General features: G+C 37.5%; 2 protein-coding genes across 6 annotated transcripts in view; both read right to left on the reverse strand.

Moving 5' to 3' along the window:
• Positions 1-2,872: 2,872 nt before the first annotated feature.
• Vkor (Vitamin-K epoxide reductase) lies at positions 2,873-8,079 on the reverse strand. Of its 2 annotated transcripts, none has more exons than XM_087349173.1 (3): positions 7,802-8,079; positions 7,099-7,208; positions 2,873-4,538 (listed from the first exon to the last, which is right to left on the reverse strand). In XM_087349173.1, exons 1-3 carry the CDS (start codon positions 7,963-7,965, stop codon positions 4,345-4,347), a joined length of 468 nt encoding a protein of 155 aa, XP_087205299.1. In that variant the 5' UTR covers positions 7,966-8,079; the 3' UTR covers positions 2,873-4,344. The 2 variants fall into 2 exon arrangements, with proteins under 2 accessions (XP_087205299.1, XP_021922583.1); XM_022066891.2 differs by having other exon boundaries at positions 2,873-4,586; positions 7,802-8,076.
• A 1,618-nt stretch (positions 8,080-9,697) lies between these two features.
• Positions 9,698-25,161, reverse strand: part of LOC110831182 (uncharacterized) — a 115,718-nt gene continuing 100,254 nt past the window's right edge. For 2 of the 4 annotated variants that reach the window (XM_022066888.2, XM_087349172.1), the window contains 5 exons: positions 24,862-25,023; positions 24,185-24,217; positions 18,817-19,084; positions 18,592-18,739; positions 9,698-18,509 (listed from right to left, as the gene is read on the reverse strand). In XM_022066888.2, coding sequence (XP_021922580.1) covers positions 17,489-18,509; positions 18,592-18,739; positions 18,817-19,084; positions 24,185-24,217; positions 24,862-25,023 — 1,632 coding nt within the window. In that variant the 3' untranslated portion in view covers positions 9,698-17,488. The remainder of the gene's footprint in view (positions 18,510-18,591; positions 18,740-18,816; positions 19,085-24,184; positions 24,218-24,861; positions 25,024-25,161) is intronic. The other 2 variants (XM_022066889.2, XM_022066890.2) reach the window with 2 other exon arrangements.

The following is a 25,161-nucleotide window of genomic DNA, read 5'->3' on the forward strand; positions in this document are numbered from 1 at the left end:
GCATCTTTCATGCAACATTCCTCTTAATAAAATTTGAGGTCCCAACCGTAATGAAGATGTCGATGTTGATGTCTTACGTTTTAAAGGCGTATGATCTTGTAGGCATATACTAAAGTCTCGGAGGAACATATTTCTTTCACCTTCAGGCATTGATGAAGGCAGTATGTTCATCCAAAACGTTATATTATGACCTATTATAAGTCTACACAGCGGTACAACCCAGAAGACGAATATTAAAGTGTTCAACACCGTAAGAACCTCAATTGGTTCGTCAAAATCGTTGGCACTTTCTGCAGAAACCATAAAAAGCAAGCCACTATGGCCTCCGACTGTATTTAGCAATAGCATCCCTCTCATTCACGGTGAAACTCAGATCTCAACTCCTCTTGGTTAGTTGCCAAAGCGACCGGTTGGTCTAGGAGTGGTCCCAACTTGCCTTACTTGGCGTTGGACCCATGACGCACGTAATATTGTTACGAGTATAAAGTCAGGCAAGCAATTCATTTCATCTTATTAGATGACTAGGGATTTCAACAGCCATCCGTGTGGTAACACAACAAATCTACGAACTTCTGACCCACAGCAGTGCACGTTTCTTATCCTGACATTACTTAGAAATCTCTCTCTAATGAATGAAATATGGCCTTTCCTAAAGCAGGCCCCCCCCCGTTATATAAAAACGTATAACCTACGTTCATTCATAATTCGAACCGTGTCTAGTTATTCTGAAGCTGTAAACTACAAAAACCCGGTGTTAGGTGGACAAGGTGTTTTGCGTACACAACTCAGATTAACAGATTATTAAATTCGACGCGTACATTCATCCCTCGCTGTCATTAAGCATTTGTGCGATACATGTGAGCAATCAGACGTATTTATCTCCTAACAGTAAATCCACCTAAGACACATTAGTTACAACGTAAAATTCAGTTTACACAACAAACGATGTATTACAGTGTCGTGGTAAGAAAAAAACGCATAGTGCGAGATTAAACAGAAAATAAGAGAAAAGGAAACAGGAAAAAACAACGTATACATGAAACGAAGAAACATGCCAGCAACGATCGTGTTTTATAAATGTAGGCCTATATTCACGAAGTTCGCTTTAATATGTGATAGAATGCTATCATACCTACAGCGAACATCTTCACCGAAATTACCTCAAAAACAACAGCTCAGCAAGCAAACACAGTCCAGTTAATAGCTCGAAGAAACAGAAGCTGCTGATATTCACTATTCGTAACCCAGTCAACATCTGTTAAACCCTGCTCTAACGCCTTGCACTATAGGAAACTTCTCTGTCATAGGTGTAACGCTATTGCTCTAAACACAGTTCTGCAGGGGAAGACCGCGTTTATCACTTCGAGAATATAATTCACCCTGCGACGAATCACCAAGCAATGGATGAATGAAGATCAAACTCCACGAATCCTATACTTCGACACAAAGTGTCACGTTCAGGTTGTTTTGCCTTCGAATTCTGGTCGTCCGGCTGCAGCGAGCCATTTTACAGACTGAGCTATGCAGCTGCACGTAAAACCTTTGGAGTCCTTAGAGTATGTCAAACAATATCTTTCTTGATATTTGTTTGGCGCTTATGTGAAGACCTGCACACGATAACGAACGTGAAAGTTAGCATGACTGCAGAAACCGATGACAAATCAGATATGTCAGTGAAGTGCAACGTGTTGGTATTCATTGCTAACATACGAATCGACTGTGGTAAAACACGTTAATATTCCTGTGTAAACATCTGTAATGCTCGGGTACAAGACGAAAACATACAAAACTACTTTCCCGTTATTTTATACGGGGCTTCATGATGTGTTACACTGAGGAAAGACCATATATTTTAACGTGCTTGAGAACAAAGTGCTGGAGGGGGAATTTGCATACAAGGAAGAGAATACAGTAGTAAAATGGAACAATACGCACAATAAGGAGTTCCATAATTTGTTCAGTTTACGTAATAATGACAGTATAAAACAAAGACCACTAAACGAACTGGACACGTAGCACGAACGAGAGAAGTAAGACATCCATACAAAGCGTTATTGCAAAAACCTCAAGATAAGAGACTACTTGAGAGATTTATGCGTACATGTACGGATAATATTAAAACTGATAATCAAGAAAAATGTGTGAAGATGTGGACTGGGTTCACTAACACTGGATAGGATCCACTGGTGACTTGTCTGAACACAGTGACGAATCTTCGGTTCTCATAAAGCGAAAAATTGATTAGCCAGCTAATCAACTTAAATTACTCAACAAAGATCCTGCACCTTTCGGTTACTTAATCGTGTCCAGCCCGTAAGAACAACATGCAAGGCAGATTTATGTGTAATTACATAACAGGAACAAAAACATAAGACACGAAGCACTTCAACCGTCTTAAGTAGTAATAGCATAAAAAACTGGCCGGCCTCGAACAGATTTGTTGCCACATCTTGCAATTCTCGTAGTTGCTTGACAAACACACGTTTTCGAGCTGAAACTTCCGATGTAAGAAAGAGATCTATCTACTGGTTTACGGTCTAAAATGGACTTCAAATTAAAACAAGTCTGATAGACAGCAAAGCGTATCTAATGCATTGACGTTTTAAAATACGGAGATAAAATTCACGTGAAACAATTTCATTTGGGAATTGTTTATAACTTTCAACAAATATGACTTACTCTGTTGTGGGGTCTAATTGTCTTCGGGTGAAATGAAAGGGTGCCTGTTCTGATGAATCTCTTAAATGAAGCCAGTCACTATCATTAGGCAATGGAGCACGTCAGCTCGTTTACATTTCCAGGATACGTGCGCCCCTTTCCAGAAGGATTATATCACGGGATACACTTATACATAATATATAAAACAGCCACGTCGTCTACAGTTATATTTATTCTGTACGAGACCAGGAAATATCACAGCGTTCTGCTAAGTATCTTGCGCAGTTGTATTGCCCATGCAGATACTGGATGTTACAGACTGAGGCTTTGTTTATAATCGAGGTTATCAACTTCATAGAGGTCTTATAAATTTGTATGCAGAACTCTTCACCCATTTTATAATCGCGTCCTAATGACACTGATGTTGCACAAGGTACAGTTACTTTGCATTCAATATATAAAGAACACTCAGTCTTAAATATAAATGCCCTTTGTTTATTAATAACAACAAATGACAGTCATGGTCCACAGAGTTTGGAATTACAAAACCATAAAAATTGGTGAATTGCGTCTCTTCGTGTAAAGCATTCTTAATCTTCTTGTAATACAGGAGTCATGCCAACAACAAATAACCTATTCCAAGTGTAAATACCGTACACATGATTGCGTTGTTGTTCTGGGCTTTGGCGCCATGTAGACTCGTTGGTAGACGACGACGTTTCTGAGAAACATATTGCTTCCATCTTCAAGGCTGAAGTGGCGATGCTGGGAAATGGGTGGATTTACGTAAGGTTAAATAAAGAAAATATTTAAGGAGTGGGCCAATCAGGAATGAGAAAGAAAAATTTCCAGGCCAATAAAGAGTCACCAAGTATCGCCAATTCAGGCCTGAACATGTAGAAAGTATGTTTCTCCGAAACGTTGACATGTACCGACAAGTCTAAATGGCACCAAAACTCGGGTCGTCGTCGTCATCATCAACATCACAACCTCATATCTCACAAATGGTACACATACTTTAGACTGATTCTATAAAGGAAAAAGGGCTTAGAGTTATCCGCTTAGCAACAGAACACTCACCTTCCTGTGTTGACAACACCGTTACACCGACAAGGCTCAAAGAAGAACATTTTATCATCAGGATGATCTAGTACATATTTTATTTACGTAGCTTCTGTATCAAGCATTCTGCTTTGGTATTTACGTAACGCATGTAATTTTTGGCTGCTAATAGCCTAAACGCCGAAACACGTCGTTGAAAATTAAAGTACAAGTGCACTGTAAAAGGAGCATAATACTAATATAAAATATATGCGCTCGATTCAATGAAACGCCTCGAAAGTTGGAAAATCTGTTGATACGAAATCTTGTATTTTAATTTCATACGCCAAATTTCATCTGGACTGATTCGGGTAACTAACTGCACTCAGGCAAAAAATGCATAATGGTACGTAAAATTATAAAGTAACATGCTTATTCCATCTATCGCATGTTTCCACTTCCTCTTCCTGAGATAAGATACATACATCAAAGGTAAATATTTGGTAATAGGTCATCGACCAAATTCTATCACATCCATCAGGCTTTCGGGCCGAATGCGCTGTCTCTGCTGCATTTCCGTCTCCCTTCAAATTCACGAGAGTGTGGTCACTGTGTAGAAAGCATGACCATTGGTCCAGGTGATGATTAGTTCCTCTTCTTACGGGCAGACCTGAGCTGCGGCCCGCAGTCTTTGTGACGAGACAGTCTCCGAAGTTTTACGATGATCAGTAAAAAGTTAATTAAGTTGATGCCGTATGTGCTGACGCAGACCACGCAGAAATCGTACAATATAAAGTAGAGAATGTAAGCCAGGTAGACGGACAGAAGGTTGGACACGGCTGCAAGAACGAGCATCAGCTTAGTGGCCCACACATTGCACACGAAATCTGTTCATGGAAACAATTATAGTCATCATCATCATTATTCAGGTAGATGCGTCATTGCTGTAAATTACACACGCTGATGTTTTAATATTTTTAGTAAAAACAGTGTCGCCTTTTAGGATATTTTAATGATAAGAAAAAGTGTTACATTATCATATATAGGCCTTTTTATTTGTCCTTTGTTCTTGTTTAATGTGTTTGCCTTCTCATAGGTCGTTTGCTTTTGCCAGACACACTAATAAAGGAATTGACTTAAATTATTATTTACGTGATATTTTACGACCACAATTTTGTTTGCATTCCTCTTCCGCTTGGTATAAATGCTATAATAGCTGACGAAAGTGCATTCTTCATTATGCAATTTTCTCCGTCTTTATATCTGTAATATTTATAGAAAGATAAGACACTAACTAGAAAACTGGCAAGACATTATTAAAAGGTCTAGAAGATCGCGTGACCTCAGCTATTATAAAAAAAACATAATCTTGTGTTTCATACCCCGAGAGTTATCGTAAATGTGTTACTGTGTTTCACTGATAGTGGATACAGTGTGCACATTACTAGTAATGCTTCTTTCATGCCTCTTGGTATATTTATAACGGTATATCTGGTCAGAGGGAATAACTAACAGCTCTTTAATAGTTTTTGAAGCACAAGATTTATCTTCAGACGGTTTCCTTCTGCCTGATGGCCATTTAAAAAATAACCTCGAGGAATAAGTGCACCACGCGTAATTCATCTTTGCACGCTCTCCGATAAGCCGTTATCATTATTGAACGTCGATCTGTGGCTTAAGTAAACACTTCATTGTGACCTTGAGACTTGAACTTCGCCACACAGAATGAAATACGCGCATGTGTGCATTTATTAATCGTCTATTTAGGACACTTTATCAACTGCTGGATTTACGGAGGGCCGAAAGAGATTATAACTGTACATGATAATGCAGGAGGCTCGGAAGTGAGCGATCACGGGCTGGGATGAGCAATGGACGGAGTCCCTGCGTCAGAGGAAGTTTTTCTATATCAGCACATCCAGAATGGGTGCAGAGGGTCCTAGCATGCCGGGAGCTCATTTCCCACAAGGCGGCAGAAGTGTGAACGTGATCATGCACTCCGTCCAGAGCATGTAACATACCGGAACGTTTAGGTTGAAACCCCCCAAAGGAAGAAATGGACTAATATAGGATAATATTAAAATAGATTTCGCTAAAAAGGCTTTCAAATAAATTATATTAAACTACTTCAGAGACGGGTAAAATGGTGCCTTTTGTCGTGTTTACGGTGAAAATTCACGCTTCATGACATCAGGTCATTATTTGACGAACCAAATTATTATTAACTGTTTAAAACAATTCCCTGTGCCAAGAAGTCAGATAACTGGTTATGTTGTGAAATTCAATAGGTAGCCGTCTCCGGAACGAGTTTCGAACAGGGGACCTCCCGAAAACAAAGCAAGCGTTGAAAACCAACTCACTGTTAAAACGAGACTGGGGTCTGTCTGCCCACGACACGAAGCAACATTAAGATTTTTTTCACAAAACATGTTGACAGAGCAGAACTGCCACAGTGGGCGGGGGAACGGCGGAGGCTGAGTGAAAATCAAGTTCGTAAATTATTCCATTAAGCAGTTTCCAGTCAACATCACAAGAGAAGCAAATATCACGGCCTACTTGCAGCAAATTAGAACGCATCTCATATGAGTTTGTTCATAGTTCACGATCTTGAAACTGCTCGAGTGGTTAACATTTCTGCTTCGTATTCGGGAGACCCTGGGTTCAAATCTCATCCCAGAGACCGGCTATCCTGACTGGGTTTTTCTCAGTCCCTCCAGGCAAATTCCGGGATATTACCTTAAATTAGGCCACGACCGCTTCCTTCCACATACTTTCCAATTCATTGTTCACTACCATCCTCTCTGAGCTACTGGAAAAGCGTCCTTAAATAAATTACAAATAAACAGATCCTTGAAGTTGAATCCGCCGAGTAGTTTAGAGATTAAAGAAGCTCACGGATGGAAAAGACGCAAGGATGGACGAACGTGGTCTCATTATACTAGTTAATAATCACTGGTATATAAAGTTTTACCTCTACAGCGACTTGTCCGGTTTTATAATCCAGAAATTACTGCGCTCTTCCCTTTTCTAACATTTCAAAAGAATAGAGTGCCTCCATCTTCGGGGCTGAAGACCATCTACATCCCGATAGTCCTACTTGGAATCTAACCCCGGTCGTTCAGTACACGACAAGTCACTTTTCCATGTATATAATCACCATCGGCAGAATCATTATCATCACAGACATATACAAAGTCGACTCAACTGAACGGGTATACTCGTAAATGTAACTATCCACACAGAAAGTAATCAATCCAAATACGCACCTAAACTACGAATAAAATTAAATAAACCGAAATTTAATAATAAAATTTCTACACATTAAGTGGAATATAAGCCAAGATTCGGTCGTCACAAAGTTATATGTAGAATGTACCTCGTGGTAGTGTTTATACTTACTTAGCCCGATCAACACACAATAAAACAACATTCCTCCGAGACTGTTCGGCTGATTCAGTATAGAGTCTTCGCCAAAAATGTGTCGTGCAATCCCAAATCCTTTCCCATACCTAAAATGCAACCAAAAATTCAATTAGTAATATATTTACATGAGGGAAGCTCCATTCGGTTCAAAATAAGATCGATTTATTGCCATAATGTTGTCATTCAATGGCGTCAACATGTTCGGTAATATAAATATGCGAAACAACTCGAAATTTATAAGAATGAATAAACTGAAATCCAAATTCAAAGGTGTTAGTGTAAAACGTAAGACCTATAAGACCTAAAAGTTCAAGAAACACAAAACGAATCCAAACTAACAACCAAAACCAAACTAAAGTAACCCAACCTACAGAAAACTAATCATAGCTGAAATAACGTAACATAATATAACCACACGGAACCTAAACCATGCCAACATAACCGAACTAAAAATAAATAAATAAAATAAAATCATACCTCGCCTGACCAAATCCTATTCTACCCAATCTAACCTACCCTAAAATCACTTGACTGAACCAAACAGAACTAAATAGGTCAGCATAGCTTCGACTCAAATTGCTACAACTGGATGGCAGGTAACAGGAAGGTCCCTTACTTTTACAAAAACACTTCCAAGTTCCTTGGCTCTATACTCAGTTGATAATATATTTTTACTTACGATGACATGAACGCTTTGGAACAGCTCATGTGTTCACTGATGTCACACATTGCAACATAACTTTCGTCATGCTCCTTGGTCGTTTCCACAACATAAGCGTAATAGGATAACCCCATTCCAAAGAAACACGTTAGATGTATTCCTTTATTTATATCAAACGACATCTCCAAAGAAACAACTGAAGGAACGTAGTTCGTGGAATAACTCCAAAATGCTGTCTGCAGCACGTACTCCCACTTGTCGGCAGCCGATAGAACGAACAGCTGATCACTGGCGGCCTTCAACTCGATACAGCAATTGGTTCCTATTACACTTACAAGGTGGTAGCACAATACAGTGTGGAGCACATAGTTGGATTAGTTTCACATAGACAGCGGAATATGTACGACATTGATCAGTTTTAATAACGTACTGGATGTTTTAATTTACATCTAGCTCACTGATTTACAAATTATGAGAAAGAGTTACAGGGGAGAGGAGTTCGAAACGATTTTATCCAACCAATGAGAAGCATAATCGAGGGAAAACAAGATGTTCGGGAAAGAAAACTTACACAGATCACCGACGTTCAGCACCTCAAAGTACCTAGATATAACGTCAAATGTCAACCCTTCGTTATGTTTACATTTTAAATTAGACGGCCCCAAGTCCAACTAGACCTCCTGGTACTCAACCTGGTTAATTAAGTTCATTCAAGTTAGATTCAAGGCACTTACCCGATCGGAATCCTGGACGTATTTATTGTGCCACCCTCATTCGAGCCCTGTTCATCGTAACCTCTTAGATTTTAACATCCCAAGAATATTAATTGACCTGCATAAATTACGTCAGACATATCAAACAGCATTATACTAAGGCCCGGTTAAAGAAAGACGTGACTTTTCTGAGGGCCATCACACGTGTGAATAAAATCATAACCGCCGACATTTAACAATTCCTAGTTTGCTTCAGACATGTTTTCGTCCCTCTATTTTCCCACGAGCACACAGAAATGTGAATTTAAACTGAAACGTCAGCTAAATTTACCAGATTACATGGCGGAACAACACCGAAGATAGCCATCAACCCGTTTTTTCTCATGTCAGTGAGAAATGTTCTCATCCACTTACAACAGATGCCAAATTACGCAATAACTAAGTTTTCAAATAGGACATCTGAAGATATCACATTCTGAATTGAGAAGAAAAGGGCGTTTTCCGAACTTAGATGTGCTATTAATTTAGTTGAGAATATCATTTAGGCGTGTTATAGCCTTTCCCAAGTTCGATTAAGGATATAAAGCTTATTTATGCAAAATAACTTTCACTAGGTACACCCATCATAAAAATACCAAAGCAAATCACTGATGCTAATTCTTACCTTTTCTGATGATGAGGTCAGCATGTAAAAGATAAAAAGGATCATGTGAAGATGGACAAGAAACAAATCTAGTGTACGGACATAATGTGGATAGTGCAATAAGGCTTACTGCTTCATGGAATGTAAGAAGCAATATACTTTACAAAATATTTTCAGGTTCAATATTAATTCACAAAAAATCCTAAGTATGTCTACAGGACTACATTCTAAGGGTATTCTTTATTTTCTCAAATGTAAGATCCTATTTTGGAAGATACATGTTTATTACCATTTTTCTTCGAAGGCCTTGTTCAAAGATTAGCTAAACATGTGGTGACCTTACTATGACTTCAAAAACGGTCTCTGAAGGTAACAGATGCTTCCTACAAATCAATAAACTCATGGGATTAATCACTGCCAGATTAAAAAGTTTTTACTGTATCTCAATACTGGCGAAGCAGTAAGCCTGAAGAAGAAACAAGATATATCCATGAGCAATGAAAGAATACAGGATTTCATTTGATTATTAGGGTTTATAAAATTAAATACATCACATAGTACTTTTGAAACATCCTTTTTGTTTCTACTTTTAGAAACGCTATACATCATTTGACCCCTTTACAAAGGATCACATTAAAATTGCCTCACTTGAAACCGCTGAGTTCATTATGATTCCGCTATGAATGAAAAAATATGTAACAAAGATAAGGAATAAAAAGAAAAATTTACAACAGATCAAAATTATCTACAAGTGTTTTCAAATATGAAAAAAGGTACAAGTATTTTTACATCAATACTAAGTCTTTTTTACAAGCATCTTCCATTGTGAGTAGTACAACTCTGACTTCTTTGCTGTTGCTATAAAATGAGAATGTTGCATTGCTGGAAGAATACAAGATTATATTCAACAGTATCAGGAGGTTCTTAGTATCCAAGTTAACTATACAGGTTACTGTTCCTATTCTCAAACTTGAAACAACTTTGCAAAAGAAAGAAAACGGTGAAATGAAAAAAAAACAACAAAGGAACACTATAAGCATCACTGTAACACATGACCAGTCTTAGGAATTTAATGCACATGTTTATACAGAATGATTCTTGACACATTTACTACTACATCTGACTAGCAGTTATATAAAATATCCTGTCAGTAACTTCAGCATCCAACCAGTGACTGGTTAAGTGTGTGTGTGTAAATAACTACATTGTTTTATTAAATGTGCATATGAGCAGTGCTCCATGCAATGAGTGGATGTGGGAAGGTCAAGTGGCAGATCATTTCTCTGTAGAATGTATCTTGTCTATGAATTACGCAACATACAAAATCTTCCGAGATTTTGTTATAATGCGAACTTGCAACAAATCTTGCAAAATTTACTACCTTTTATAAGATTACGCATACACACATCTAGTAAGAAACCTTTTTAACCGCTTTGGTCCTGTGAAAAACAAAGTCATCTTACTTGTTCCCAACAGACATTACTATTACTTGTAGTCTTCTGTGATGTGACATTAGTACCCTCATACAAATCCACATGGAAAACCACCGATGACATCTCCACCACTGCATGAAACTCAAATCTCATGTAATACATATTAATGTTACACTGTCTAAAACCATAAATATTGTCTAAATATTTAAGCACCAAGCAAATGACAGGGTAAACAATAATATACAAAACTGGCCACTTCAGAAGGCTGTTTTTCAACCTTGACATTTTGTGACATGCAATGCAACAAAACAGTGGAAATGCTGTTAAATCTTCCCCATCACACTTAAATACTAAACCATAGCATATAAAGGACCTAAACTAGCCTAACAGTGTATACACACAGTGAATATAAATGCAGTGGTGATAGGTAAATAGAAACTGTTTTTCAGGCTCTCACATATGCCCACACATATGTAATGCCGAGTACAAATGAATATGATTCCTTTGTTTAGAAGTAATAGTTGCATCAAATACAATTTATTAATTTTAAAAATGGGGCTACAAGAAAGGTGGCAAGGTGATGCAAGGGAAGATATACAAAATAGAATGGGAAAACAGTGGATACAGATAGACAAGAAGTGCTTCTAAGTGGATAGGGAAGAATGAAGGTTTCTATCCTGCTGGAAATGCCATTGGATGATAATGTTATATAGTACAATGTCCTGGCCATCAAATGTTGGAATTGGTGCTTCCTGCATTCACACAGGTGCTGATAAATGTTAAGCAGAACAGTCTTTAATGAATCTGACATGATGTCAAATCTGAGACCTTTGGCACTGACATATTCCAGTTTTGATAGCATTTTCTCCCTAAGTCAGCAATAAGTTTAATGGCCCTCTTTAACCCTTTACATGCTATGCAAAGATGTATAGAAGCACCAACACTTCTCTGAATTTATGCATCCCATTATATCTGAACAAGCTATCTGTGGTTTACCAACAACAGAAATTATGTATCAGGGTGGAAATATGTATAAACAGAAAAGAAGTTCCCTTAAATAAAGCCCAGCATGGAAAGGGTCAAAGGCCTTATTTAAGAATCACTCTGTATTATTATGTGTTTTCTACAACTGTTCACATGTACTGGAAGTCTCTTCCACTTGAAACTGCAATAAACGTTTTGATGATATAGGCACTAATTCTGTCTGGTACATTTTTAAATACACAATTTCAAGGAATTACATATACAGATGGTCATTCTAAGGAACAGTGAGCTGCTGTGCAAGCCGGTTTTAGCTATTATAAACTCATAGAGATTGTACAGCAATCTTTAACCAAAATATACAAATACAGATTAATATACCAGCCCCATATAAAATCAATTCAGATGACCAAAGCTACAGGCTATAAATCATGACTTACAAATAATGATCAAGAATATGTTAACATAAATAAACATTCTCCCATTTTCTCCCCCACCTAATACCAAATACAGAATCTGATGGTGCATAAAATTGTGTCAGGTACTTGTGTAAAGTTATTTTACTAGAAATTAGCACTACAAATTTTGGCATTCAATGTGATGATACTTAGTTTTTCAGGTGTATGAGCATGGAAGAACAAATGCATTCTGAAGCAAAAGCAAACACCTAACCAGCCACATTACATTTATGATACAGCACTCAGGATTCCACATTCCATGGCCCTCCCTGTTGGTCACTATACACACACACATTAATATAAATTCTTGGACAGTCCGAGACCAGGTTCATTTAACATCAAGAACAGAATATAAAACACAAAAAAATATGACCTTCATGTTATAGGGGCTGGAGAATTACTCTGTATCTGTAGCCCAACACACACAATGAATTACCCCAATCTACCTTAAAACCTTGTTAATTTTTTCAAAGTATCTGAAAGAACACATAAAAGATGGTATTACTTCCTTACGTCTCATTAATTTTCCTAAAGATATTCTCTTACCCCTCTTATTCACTTACTAATCAAAATTTTGAACAAATCCAATCAGGTCCTTTTCTTGTTGCTTCTTGAAAAACAAATGCAATGCAGGTTACAAGCATATGTGAAATTCTTAAGCGGGGAATATGGACTATTGGTAATTAAACATAAGTTGCAGACAGACCAGAAGTTAGACTGTCTTTGGATTGCAGAGCACTTAATGTGGATATTACAAAGAAAAACACTAAAATAAATCAAAGCAATACAAGTGGAAGATGTATACTCCAATGTAGAATACTCAAAAGTTTTTCTCTACACACCTTTCTCCTCCTTGAACCTCATTAAATATTCCCATTTTGAAAACGGTTTCAAATTAAAATTATGAATCTCAATAAGATACATATTTTGTGGTATGTACTCTTCTTTTGAATGATGAGCGATTTTTCTGAAATCTTAAGGAGTCTGATTTGAGCTTCATATGGAGCAATATTAAGCTCACCTTATAATAAGTGGAAGTGTAGAAAGCCTTACACAATTCAATCACATGCTCACTTTACGCATTAAATGCGCCAAAATCATATCTAACAGTTATCCAATTCTAATGAACCACTTTTTAGTTGCTTACATAACAGACACTAGTGAATGCATGTTTCACAAAAAGCAACTTCAATTTACACTTCTGTGTTAAGCACAATTTTCCTGGAATGCACCTATTACATAAATTGGGTATATGAGTGTCTTATCAAGAGAACATAAATGGAGGTACCTTCACCTTGGGAGTTAAACAAGTGTAAATGAGTCTGAAATCTCTAAGATTATATCACAGGTAAAGATTAAAAAGGAAATGGAGCCAGAAAAATAAATAAAATAGCTACACACATACACACACTATGAAAACCACACAAAAGTAAAATCTTCACTAAAAATTTTGTAGAAAGAGGAAATAAAGAAGCATCTACTGCAAATCAGAGATATTTTTTATATCTATGGTGTGTCTGTCATGCTGTGAAGTCAAGTGTTTCTCCCCAAAGGTAAAAAGTTCAAACTTGGTCCACATCACTTCCTTTGCAATGTAATTGGGGTCTCTGTCTTCACCACCATGCCCAGACCAGCTCTGGGGCTCACCTAGACCTCCATCAAATAGATGTCAGGGTCTTATTTCCAGGGGCCAAGGTAAAGCTGTTCACCTCCATCAAAGTTAAGACTGTAGAGAGTTTTACCTCCACTCTCTTACACATGATCTTGCTGTGGCACTTAGGGGTAAGGACTACTTTATTTTAGACTTTCACTTCAATAAATATAATACATTCCTTTAACGATTAGGATCTGCACCTTGAGATCCACAATAACATTATTTACATGGCAACAAGTCACTTAAAACATTTCTGAGGACTAGATACTACCAATTCCATTGCTATCTTTATATTTTGACATTTCAATGTAACTGACTTCCAAAAAATTTCCAATTCATTATTGGCAATTCAGATATAAAAACATGCTAAAGAAATTAAATTTAGAGAAAGAACATTATGAAAAGGCAATGAAACCTTTAAACTGTTGAGGAAGGTTATCTTATGCTTCATCTCAGTACGTGTAATGAAACAAAACATTACTAGTTTGCACTTCATTCCACAATGTAAGATCATAGAAAAAGAATTATTCTAATAGTGACATTTTATTATAAAATTTAAAAACAGCCAAGTATGATAACAACAGAGTGTGAATTATAAGAACAGGTTCACTGTTCACTGTTTGCCTTGAAACATACCTTTTTTGTAAAAAGATAACTAATTCTTTAAAAGATAATAATGACAATGAAATCAGAATAAATTATTCACAGCAATAAAATAAAATTATACTATTCACTTTACATAACATAACAAGCTTTAAAAGATGGGTAAAATATGGTTATGACTTTTACTCATAGTTGAATCTTTCAAACTGTACAGTTCATATCGCAGACATGCTGGCACCTAAGAAAACCATCAAAAGACCCAGAATCAGTTGCAAAAACTGTTCCACTGCACTTAGAACTTATGCCAAAGGGTTATACCTAGAACAGTGTAAACTTTATTTGCTTTGACCAAGTGCATTTGGTATTACCACGGGAAGAGATACAGCTGGTATCTACAGAATGTTTTATACCAAGCAACTTGAAGTAATATGTATTGCTTGGCTCCTTGGTTCTAAGGTTATGTTGAAATAGTTCCTTCTTTGAAATCCTATTAAAGCAGCACCATGTCTTGTCCCATGTCATAACTGAGCAGGTTTTCATGGCACTAATGCTTTATACTTGAATTTCAGAAATGCCAAGTTTTAATTCGTGGTTTTGTGTGAAGCCATGAAAACCAAAATCAGGAAAATATAAACCTTATAACTCTGAATATGAAGCAGGAGTGATAACCAATCAGTTGTGACATTCAGTATAAATATTTATATGATATGTTAAAACCAGTGTGTTCATATAAAAAGAAAAGTATTTATCTATGAAGTATAATCCTTGTAAAGCCTACAATGCATGTCAGTGCTGAGCAATTTTAAAAATTTGTTGCAGTTACCCGCAGTAGTCCTAGAGGGGTATCTACTGAAAACTTTATAACCACTCCACAACAGCCACAGTTTTCCTGAAACTCAATAATACCAAATGCATTTAGTTAAACAAATGTAGTTACAAGAAGAATGCATTGAAAGACATTTGTATCATGCAAAGCTGCATTAGAAAAGGTATCATAAGAGTGGAAAACTCACCACCCAGATAAAGACTCCATAAGATGCAACAGGATTTTTGGCCATTCACAGAGACAATTTCAGTTCATACGAACTGAAGTCAAGAAAGCACTGTGTGTGTGTGTGTGTGTGTGTGTTGGCAAATTTCTTCTGAACCTGTGAAGGGACCTACCCAATGTGTGTACAATTAATTCTTGTCTGCGAAACTTTTCAGGAATATTCTATTTATCCAAATACTGCATGCAGCACATTTTTCTAAAATTCTTGAATCAAAAACCAGATGCACAGATGCTTTGATTTGGGCAGAGAAAAGTAAACAAAGCCTGAGGAAAATTAATATATCACATACTACACGTAATGAGACTGTCATGCGTGATTTTATGCCTAAATTATCCAACAGCATACTGGTTGGTTGTCTGTAAAGGTACAATTATACATAGTATTTGTCAATATTCAAAAACTATTACACTTTAAACAAACCTTACATAAAAACATTTCCTCTGAGTCTGAAAGATTGGGGTAATACACTGAAGTGTATAAATGCCTTCACTTGAAAATTACATTGAAAACAGCACAACAAATTAAAATTTACAATGAACACTTCATAAGAAGTATTTTTGAGCTTCATGCAGGCCTATTCTGAAGGAAGGACAATGCATAATAAAAGTCATAATACACTGTTTATGAGAACACTGAGTAACACAGAACATAAAGAACAACCTAATATCAGGTTACGGTAAATAATGGGGCTATTTCGAACTGCCTTTGGACCAAGAAGTATTGGAAGAAAAATTCCATTACTAAAAATTGCTAATACCAATTGTTTGCACTTACTGAACATTACCAGAAGATAGAGAAAACAACATTATTAATAAGAAACGTGGACAACATATTTCAAACTCTGACTGGTGGTCCAAACTTGAGTTGAACTCAATTTTCTCATACCCAGTTGTACATACAGTGAATTAACATGTACTAGGGGCACAAACACTTGCAATTTTGTGAAAATATAGATTCTACTATATTGATTTGCCAATGGTTTAAACTTATAATATGTATGAAAGGGTAAGATCGATGTAGGGCCAAATTATTAATATTAAATTTATTTGCAGGCCATATGTAACAAATATTAAAGTAACATGGGTGGTAAATAATTTAAGACAATTTTACGGCTGCAGCAACCACTGTCCAAGAACCCATCCATTGATTTTGTATATTTTACATCATGTGAAAGAAGCATTCAAAAGCAAGTGAATTCAATCAAAATTCATGTAAATTGTTTTATAAATGTCTGTCCCTGAAACTAGCCAAATGATTTATACCAGCAAAAATTACTTCCAAAAGATAAATTAATAGTATTTTAATATCAAATTTAATTAATTCTCTCATTCCAAGTGTGGCAGTTTGAAACAACCTAGAGAGGGAACAAATCTATTTGGCTGGACAGTCAGAGATCTGCAATGTAAGCATCTGGACCACAGCCACTTAAATGCTCCTCTTCCTTCAAACTTTTAGTTGAACATCTCATGTTATTATGGCCATAGCAGGACATCACAACAGATGGTAGCACCTATTAAAGCAACTAATAAATTATTTCACAGTTTATTTATTTTATAGAGACTCAAAGTGAAGTTGAAGCTTAATGCTATATCTGTAGGAATGAATACTTTTTAAAATTGCTTGTTATTTCATTCTGAAAGACAGTTTACATTAAAAAAAAGGATTTTTTCACGCAAAAATATGACAGATTGCTCATTCAATGTAAAAAAGCATTCCACTCATTTTATGTATAAAAAATGGCTGGGTCTAATATGCCATAATTCAGCTTCTTTCTCATTTGGTGTGGTTAGTTGAGAGACTCTCAACAAACAATTGTCAAACCAATTTCACATTTTGGCCAGAAGTGCACATACACAATGTACTGAACTACAGGAGCAGAACTCAGGTCCACTGTTGGTATTTAAATTACATTCTCTCTTTTTGTAATAAAATAAATTAGCACACAGACAGACAGACAGAGTTTCCTTCTTGCAAGTCAAACAACACACAATGACTCAGTTAGCTTAATCACAAGACCAGACATAGCAAACAGCAGGAAGCAGAACTGAGAAAATGGCCGTCAATGTGCAGGGAAGAGATCGAAAACTGGCCAGTCACAACTCCCTGGTTCCTCTCTGGTCTTGTGAGGCTGCAAATGGGAACACATTCACACAGGGCAAGAGTGGCTATCATCGCGATTGTGAAGACTCCTCCTTCTTGTGCAAGTCCACCACTTGAGTGCCATCCAGCTGCCTGGTTGAAGGAGGCGTTGGGCACGCCAGTTTGTGTCCTACAGGCCCCGGTCCAGGTCCAGGTCCAGGTCCTGCCCGATGATGGAGATGATGGTTGTTCTGCATTGCTCCAGAGGGACTAGGGGCCTTTCCCCGTAAATGGGGTCCTGGGTGTGGTGGGTAGGGTTGAAATAACTTAGCATGCTCCTCTTCTTCAGCCCTGAATGCAGCAGCCATCAATGGATTGAAACGTAGCTGTTGAAGTGGGTCAAACCTGTATGCATTATCTCTGAAAGGATCTGCTCCTGGCCATGTAGAACCAGGACCAGTGGCAAAGTGTGGTGGTATTGGTGGACCACCCAACACTGGTGGAACCACCCTGGACCGGTCCAACAATGCTGGTGGGGGGGGAATTCCATGAGAGTGACGGGACAAATAGTGATGGGGATGGTAGCGAGCGTCAGTTGCCGCTCCGGGCCGACTTAACAAGACCACTTCGTCTTCCTTGCCAGTCCGAGGTTCTTCCTTTACTCTCACCCCATCACCATCTGGTGTAGTTCCATTGCGAATGGGTGACCTGTCCCGAGATATAATTTTGTTGCTGTTTTCAACACGCTGCTGGTGAAGAAGACGTTCCCGCTCTAATTCCCGTCTTTCCAGCTCTCTCCTCTCCTTTTCCCTTCTTTCCCTTTCCCTCTCACGTTCCCTTTCCCTCTCCCTTTCACGCTCACGTTCCCTCTCACGCTCTGCCTCCAACTTACGCTGTTTCTCTTCTCTCTCACGTTCTCGCCGTTCTCTCTCACGCTGCTCCTCCCGTTCTCTACGACAACGTTCCCTCTCTCGTTCCCTCTCCCGCTCCCTCTCACATCTCTCTCTTTCACGTTCCTCAAGTTCCCTCCTCTCCAGTGGATTTGGTTCTGGTTTCAGACCCCATGGACTTGCAGCCGATGTTGGGAAACCGCCCGCGGTCCGTTGTAGTCTAAAATAAAAATATTTAAATGCATAAAAAATAGCACAGAATACTTTCAGATTACAACAGATTTACTTCTGGTGTCACTCACCGGCTCCAGGGATCATGAACAGGCCCAAGGGTTGGCAGGGGAGGAAGGTCTCGTGGTGGTGGAAACACTGATGTTCCAAGACCAGGAAAAGCAGAGTTTGGACCACCAAAACTTGCAGGATAGCGTCCAAATGGAGACACTCCACCACCTGAAACACAAGAGACCATAACAATGGGAGTCACCTGCCAAACATCAAGACATTACTTTCATACACATCCTACTTACCAAGATGACTGGCAGGCGGGTTGAGAAAGTTGCTTGGGTGAGGTGCTGTATCAAACGGTGGTCCTCTGTGTCCTGACAGAGAAGTTGCAAATGAAGGTAGGTCATGAGGACGGGGTGGAGCAGCCAAGCCACTAGGAAACAGATGGTTCGGTGGCCTAAGCAGTTCAGCCTTTCCAGCTCCAGCTTTTGCCTCTTGTTGCTGCTTCTGCTGGTGGTGATAGATTTCCCAAGCAATGCGCACGTGCATTGCATTCCAACGACCTGACTTCTGTAATCAAAGAGTTAACATGCCTATATAGTTATTCTTTTAATCATAAACTATGTAACATAATATTCACTTGTTTTATAGTGCACAAATAATAAATCCACTAACAAATTATATAAATTACTAAAATCAATGCATAATAATGCAAAGACAGCAAGAATTCAGCAATTGTGATGAAATACATTTTCATTGTAATCTATTATTTGAAGAATCACATATAATCTTCTTGGCACTGTACAGTGTCCAAATAATAACTATTAAAAATACAGAGGAACTTGTTGACTTCTTCATTAGTGCTAAAATGAAACAAAAGAAATGCCACATGCCTTTATTCTTTTCAATGGTACAATGTTATTCACAGTGTGTCCACAGGATTGAAAACACATGCTAAAGATGGAGAAATATGAGCAACACTGAAGCAGGTGCAGCAAAACTTAAAAAAGAATGGCAGAATTTAACTGTAAATTTATAGCTAGATAGAGTAACAGAAACACAGTAGCTCAAAATTACTCCAAATGTTAAAAAATATAAAAAGTCTCTGAAACCAATGTTAATATAAACAAGAACATGGACCTTCACTGAAAATGTGGAAAGCAAGTTATAAGTTATACAAATAAGTTTTGAGAAGCAACAAAAGGTGAGGGGAAAAGAGAAACCAAGATTAGAAAAAATAATATTAATTCTTGGAATTCACGCGATATTATGTCTACAGCTAGAAGGAAAACTGAATACATCTGAGATGGAACTATAGAACATTGCAGTGATTTTTAATTCACTGTTTCAAAGAAACATCCTACTTTAAGTCAGAGAACATATGTGTTTTGTGAAGCACCTTTAACATTTCTTACACAATGATTTCTTCTAGTACTCTGGAGTTGCCACTTACATTATTTCCTACCTATTTTGAATTGCATGCATTTATGAGCAACCAGTTCCTAAAACAAATGTTACTTTAATGTTATAAGAAACATCAAATGGACTTGCTCTGCTGTGACACAATCAGGTATAAAACTTTAAACATTTATTGTGTTATAGGAGCCTCTATAGGGCTGGGGCACTGAAATCAGTGTGTAGGGAATTAGGGAATTATAAGTTAGACTTAGTGGCAGTGCAGGAAGTGCGATGGGAGGGGGAGGGCACGATCCCAGTGGACAATTTTACATTTTTCTATGGAAAGGGGAATGACAATCATCAGCTAGGGACGGGTTTTTTTGTTCATAGCAGAATTAGGGCAGCAGTTAAGAGAGTAGAATTTGTTAGTGACAGGTTGTCTTACGTAATTTTGGAAGGACGTTGGTGCGACATCATTGTCCTTAATGTTCATGCCCCAACTGAAGACAAAAGCGATGATATCAAGGATAGCTTTTATGAAGAATTGGAATCAGTATTTGATACATTTGGCAAGTATCACATGAAAATTCTGCTAGGAGATTTCAATGCAAAAATTGGGAGGGAGGATGTCTTCAAACCCACAATAGGCAGCGAGAGTCTCCATGCACTTAGTAATGATAATGGCGTCAGAGCAGTGACCTTCGCTACGTCAAAAGATTTAATTGTAAAAAGTACAAAATTTCCACACCGTGATGTTCATAAATACACTTGGACTTCCCCAGATGGCAGAACACACAATCAAATAGATCATGTTTTAGTAGATAAGAGAAGGCAGACAAATGTAATTGATGTGAGATCATTCAGAGGAGCAGATTGCGACACTGATCATTATCTGGTGGTAGCAAAAGTGAGGGAGCGGCTTTCAGTAAGTAGACGAACTAAACAAAATTTTGACACAGAAAGATTTGATTTGAAAAAATTAAGTGAGGGAGAGGCAAAGGAACAATATCAAGTTGAAATTTCGAATAGGTTTCAAATTTTAGAGACAAATGAGGATAATGAAAGTGTGGACATCAACAGGGAGTGGGAAAATGTCAGAAACTGCATCAAAATTTCAGCAAAAGAGAAACTAGGATACTACAGGAGAAAGCAAAATAAACCGTGGTTTGATGAAGAATGTTCAAAATTAATAGATCGAAGGAAGCAAACAAAATTTCAATGGTTGCAGAACCCAAACAAAACAAATGCGGATAATCTATGTAACGTGAGACGTGAGGCTAGTAGAACCTTTAGGACTAAGAAAAGGGAATACCTGAAGGGCAAAATTGCTGAACTTGAGACAAATAATAAGGAAAAAAACATCAGAGACCTGTACAGAGGCATTAATAACTTTAAGAAAGGATATCAACCCCAGACTAATTTGGTAAAGGATGATAGTGGCAATTTGCTTGCAGATCCAATAAAAATTGTGAATAGGTGGAAAAATTTCTTTAGCGAGCTCTTAAATGTTCATAATACTGGTGATATTAGACAGATTAAAATGCATACAGCTGAACTGTTGGTGCCAGAACCTAGCTTAGATGAAGTGGAACTAGCCATTGGGAAGTTGAAAAGTTATAAATCTCCAGGAATTGATCAGATTCCGGCCGAATTAATTAAAGCAGGTGGCAAAGGGTTGCATATGAGGATCCATAAGCTTATTCAGTTAATTTGGGATAAGGAAGAGATGCCACATCAATGGAAGGAATCCATAATTATTCCTATTTATAAGAAGGGGGACAAGACTGAGTGTGGTAATTACCGAGGAATATCGCTGCTATCAACCTCATACAAAATTCTATCCAACATTCTTTTGGCAAGATTAACCCCATATGCGAATGAAACTATTGGGGATCATCAGTGTGGGTTCAGACGAAACAGATCAACGATTGATCAGATCTTTTGCATTCGTCAGATACTAGAGAAAAAATGGGAGTTCGGTGGGACTGTACATCAGTTATTTATAGATTTCAAAAAAGCCTATGACTCTGTGAAGAGAGAAGTGCTATATAATATTCTTATTGAATTTGGTATACCAAAGAAGCTAGTGGGTCTAATAAAAATGTGCTTAAATGAAACCTGCAGCAAAATTCGAGTAGGTAAATATGTATCTGAGACATTCCTCATCAAGAACGGTCTAAAACAAGGAGATGCTTTGTCTCCCTTGCTCTTTAACTTTGCGCTAGAATACGCCATCAGGAAGGTCCAAGGTAGGCAGGAGGGTTTGCAATTGAACGGGACACATCAGCTATTGGCATATGCTGATGATGTTAATTTATTGGGGGACGATATAAATACAATAAAGAGGAACGCAGAAGTTTTACTAGAGGCTGGTAGACAAGTGGGGCTGGAAGTAAATTCAGAAAAAACTAAGTACATGTTAGTATCTCGTCATCAGAAGACAGGCGGGCAAAATTATCTTAGGGTAGCTAATAAATCCTTTGAAAGGGTTACAAAGTTCAAATATTTGGGAACAACAATAACAAATCAAAATGATACTTGTGAGGAAGTTAGGAGGAGACTAAATTCCGGAAATGCTTGCTACTTCTCAGTCCAAAATATTTTGTCTTCCCGTCTGATTTCTAAGAACCTGAAAATTAAAGTATACAAAACAATAATCTTGCCTGTTGTTTTGTATGGGTGCGAAACATGGTCTCTCACTCAGAGGGAGGAACACAGATTGCAGGTGTTTGAGAATCGGGTGTTGAGGAGGATATTTGGGCCTAAGAGGGAAGACGATGGGGCGTGGAGAAAACTGCACAATGACGAGCTTAAAAATCTGTACTGCTCCCCCAGTATTGTGAGGGTGATTAAGTCGAGAAGAGTGAGATGGGCGGGACATGTAGCGCGCATGGATGGGACAAGAGGTGTGCACCGGGTACTGGTTGGGAAACCTGAAGGGAAGAGACCGCTGGGGAGACCTAGACGTAGATGGGAGGATAATCTCAGGCGGGATCTATCCGAGATAGGAGTTGAAGGAAACTGGATTTTGTTGGCCCAGGACAGGGTCCGGTGGAGGGCTTTGGTTAATTCGGTGATGAACCTTCGGGTTCGGTAAGCCATCTAGTTAGTTAGTTAGTTATAACAAAAGTTCAAAGCGGCATTCATTATTATGTTACACACTCTGTTCCAACACAAAAAATGGCACAGGACTTCAGAGATGAAGGAGAAAATGTATTAGTCAGGGAAGAAATAATTTGGCAGGAGGACTTTGTCCACGCAGGCTGCAATTTACTTTGTGAGTGAAATGCCGTTACAATAAACCACGGACAACCTCAACCCTGACTTGCTCTAGTAAAGCCATATTGTACGGAACATTAAATAAAAACATGTAACAAATTTTGTAAACTGTCAAACAAAAATTCTTCTTTTCAATATTCTTATCAGACATGTTAACACATTTTTAACTGTTTAAGAATGTGGAGTTAGGTATCAAAATCTGACCTATTCTCACTATGCAGCTTCATGATCAATCAAGCATTATGACATCAACTACAAGATGCATATCTTGTCCAAACAGATTCTTAAGTATAATCTTATGGCAGTGCTAAAGACAGTTATTCATAATACAATATGAACTCTGAACAACATTCCAAAATAATCCACATTTTATGCTATAACTGATGCAATTAATTTATTAGTATGAGTATAATGTAATATTCATTGTGGCTAATGAATGCATTTACATTATACTCAATCTTCCTGACCTGAACCCGCACAAGGAATTGTTAATGATGCTGTATCAATTGTAGATACTATGTTGGGTAAAATGCAAGAGAGGATCACTATGGAAAGGACTGGGCAGGAAGCAGATGTGACCTATTTCATGGCACTGTCCCAAAATACTGCCACACAAATGGTTTGAATAGCACCTATGGCAAGAACTTCATCACCAAAATTACTAGGATTAGATGATACTGAAGGGAGGCAGATTCAAAATTATGATATTATTAAAATGATAAGAAATGTGCCCCAAAAGAGCTCTCTTCAAAATTAAAATTTGTGAAACTAAATATAATTACCATGTGCACTAAGTGCAGCTGGATAAAAACAATTTTGTTACTTAAACATTTGTTGCATCGAGAATTCACTGTTCAAGGTCTTCAAATTTCAACTTATACATTCCTTAACAGGACTAAAAAACATGTTAGAATATAACTTCCCATCATAAATATTATATAGTAAAATAAACATTAATTAGGTTCAAAATGGAGCCAGGTAGAAGACACCTACCACTGGTTTAGGTTTCGAGGGGTCACCCATCTGCTGTGGAAAAACAAAGAAAACAAAGCGTTACTCAATGGATAAAGCTAAAAGCCAATAAATAAAGTGATAATCAAGCATTATTTCTGGTGTGCCAGTAGTAAACACATATAAAATAAAACTATGGGTCAGCAGTTGCAGTGCATAAATAAAAGAATAAGTCACATAGTTTGTAGCTCAGCCATGCAAACATTAACACAACAAAGAACCTTTAACAGTTCATCAAATACAGCAAAATGTCATTAACCAAGGTAATTTAAAAGATGTAAAGTTTTCACAGCTACCAAATGTAATAAAAATTAAGTCTTCTTGGGCTATGCAACACAGTAAAGGTATTAAAATCATGATTTTATATTCCTAAAATTAATGCACAACCCAACAATTTAGAACAAAACATCAAACTCCTGCTTCAACTGAAAGAATGAAGGAAATCAAGGATTTATCTTCAACATACATTAGACAACATTTTCCCCATCTTTTCAGTTAAAATAATTTCACATTTGGAAAGTTATTGTGTCCAAAATTAATTGCCCCAATAATCAACAAAGTGTCATGAAACTAAAAATGACAAATGTCTCATAATTCTAACACAAAACAGTAGCAAATTTCACACTTACATTCACCGCAATTATTGTACAAGATTATACCTTTGGTGTAAATGTGGGGAGATGACTGGGTGGAGCAAAGGGAGTAGAACCCCCTAGACTAGGATGTAATAAACCTGGAGAAAATCCAGGGTAGCTTGTGAGTCCAAGATTCTGCCTGTAAAATGGAGAATCCACACCACCTAATTTCGGGATTTCCTTAAACTGAAAGTGAAACATACAACACCATTAAATCACAATCACAAGAGATGCTATTAAACATCTGCATCTAAAATTATTACTTTGATTCTTTAAAGCAGTATTTCCTACATCAATTCACAACCTAACTCAGTCATGGAGATC

Source organism: Zootermopsis nevadensis, unplaced genomic scaffold (genome assembly GCF_977971745.1).
Source record: "Zootermopsis nevadensis isolate Lab colony 2312 unplaced genomic scaffold, Znev_1.0 Znev_ptg000015l, whole genome shotgun sequence".
Taxonomy (NCBI): Eukaryota; Metazoa; Arthropoda; class Insecta; order Blattodea; family Termopsidae; genus Zootermopsis; species Zootermopsis nevadensis.

Coding starts and splice junctions, on each gene's coding strand:
- Vkor (XM_022066891.2), bottom strand. CDS start 7,965: ATGTCGTTTGATATAAATAAAGGAATACATCTAACGTGTTTCTTTGGA. Junction 7,209..7,801: donor TCCAAAGCGTTCATGTCATC/GTAAGTAAAAAT, acceptor GTTGCATTTTAG/GTATGGGAAAGGATTTGGGA. Junction 4,587..7,098: donor TTGTGTGTTGATCGGGCTAA/GTAAGTATAAAC, acceptor TTCCATGAACAG/ATTTCGTGTGCAATGTGTGG.